This window comes from Penaeus monodon, chromosome 23 (genome assembly GCF_015228065.2).
Source record: "Penaeus monodon isolate SGIC_2016 chromosome 23, NSTDA_Pmon_1, whole genome shotgun sequence".
Lineage (NCBI taxonomy): Eukaryota > Metazoa > Arthropoda > Malacostraca > Decapoda > Penaeidae > Penaeus > Penaeus monodon.
Genome location: NC_051408.1, coordinates 2,265,315 through 2,265,617, shown reverse-complemented (window position 1 = coordinate 2,265,617; position 303 = coordinate 2,265,315). Strand labels below are relative to the sequence as shown.

At 35.0% G+C, this 303-nt stretch overlaps 1 protein-coding gene across 1 annotated transcript in view; it reads right to left on the bottom strand.

The window, feature by feature from the left end:
- LOC119587713 (leucine--tRNA ligase, cytoplasmic-like) overlaps positions 1–303 on the bottom strand; it is a 7,935-nt gene that overhangs the window by 5,079 nt on the left and 2,553 nt on the right. Inside the window, exon 3 of the mRNA XM_037936396.1 lies at positions 97–163. Coding sequence (XP_037792324.1) covers positions 97–163 — 67 coding nt within the window. The remainder of the gene's footprint in view (positions 1–96; positions 164–303) is intronic.

The following is a 303-nucleotide window of genomic DNA, read 5'->3' as shown; positions in this document are numbered from 1 at the left end:
TTGGTGAGGCAGAGAGAGGTAAAGACAATACAGGAAAAAGGGATCCTAGAAAATAAAATATTACTTCATCTTCCAAACATGCGACAAATATCTTACCAGTACAGTGAAGCCCAAAAGGAAAAAGACACCTTTTTCCTTTCATCCGCTGATAGCCAACTGCGAACTGCAATGAAGAGAACAGGTTATCATAAAAGTACAAATATATAAACATTCATTACCAATTACTTATGCAAGTACAGAATATCTGCACAAGTTTGACAGGAAGAAATAACAAAGCTTTACTAAGTTTCACCAAAATCACAT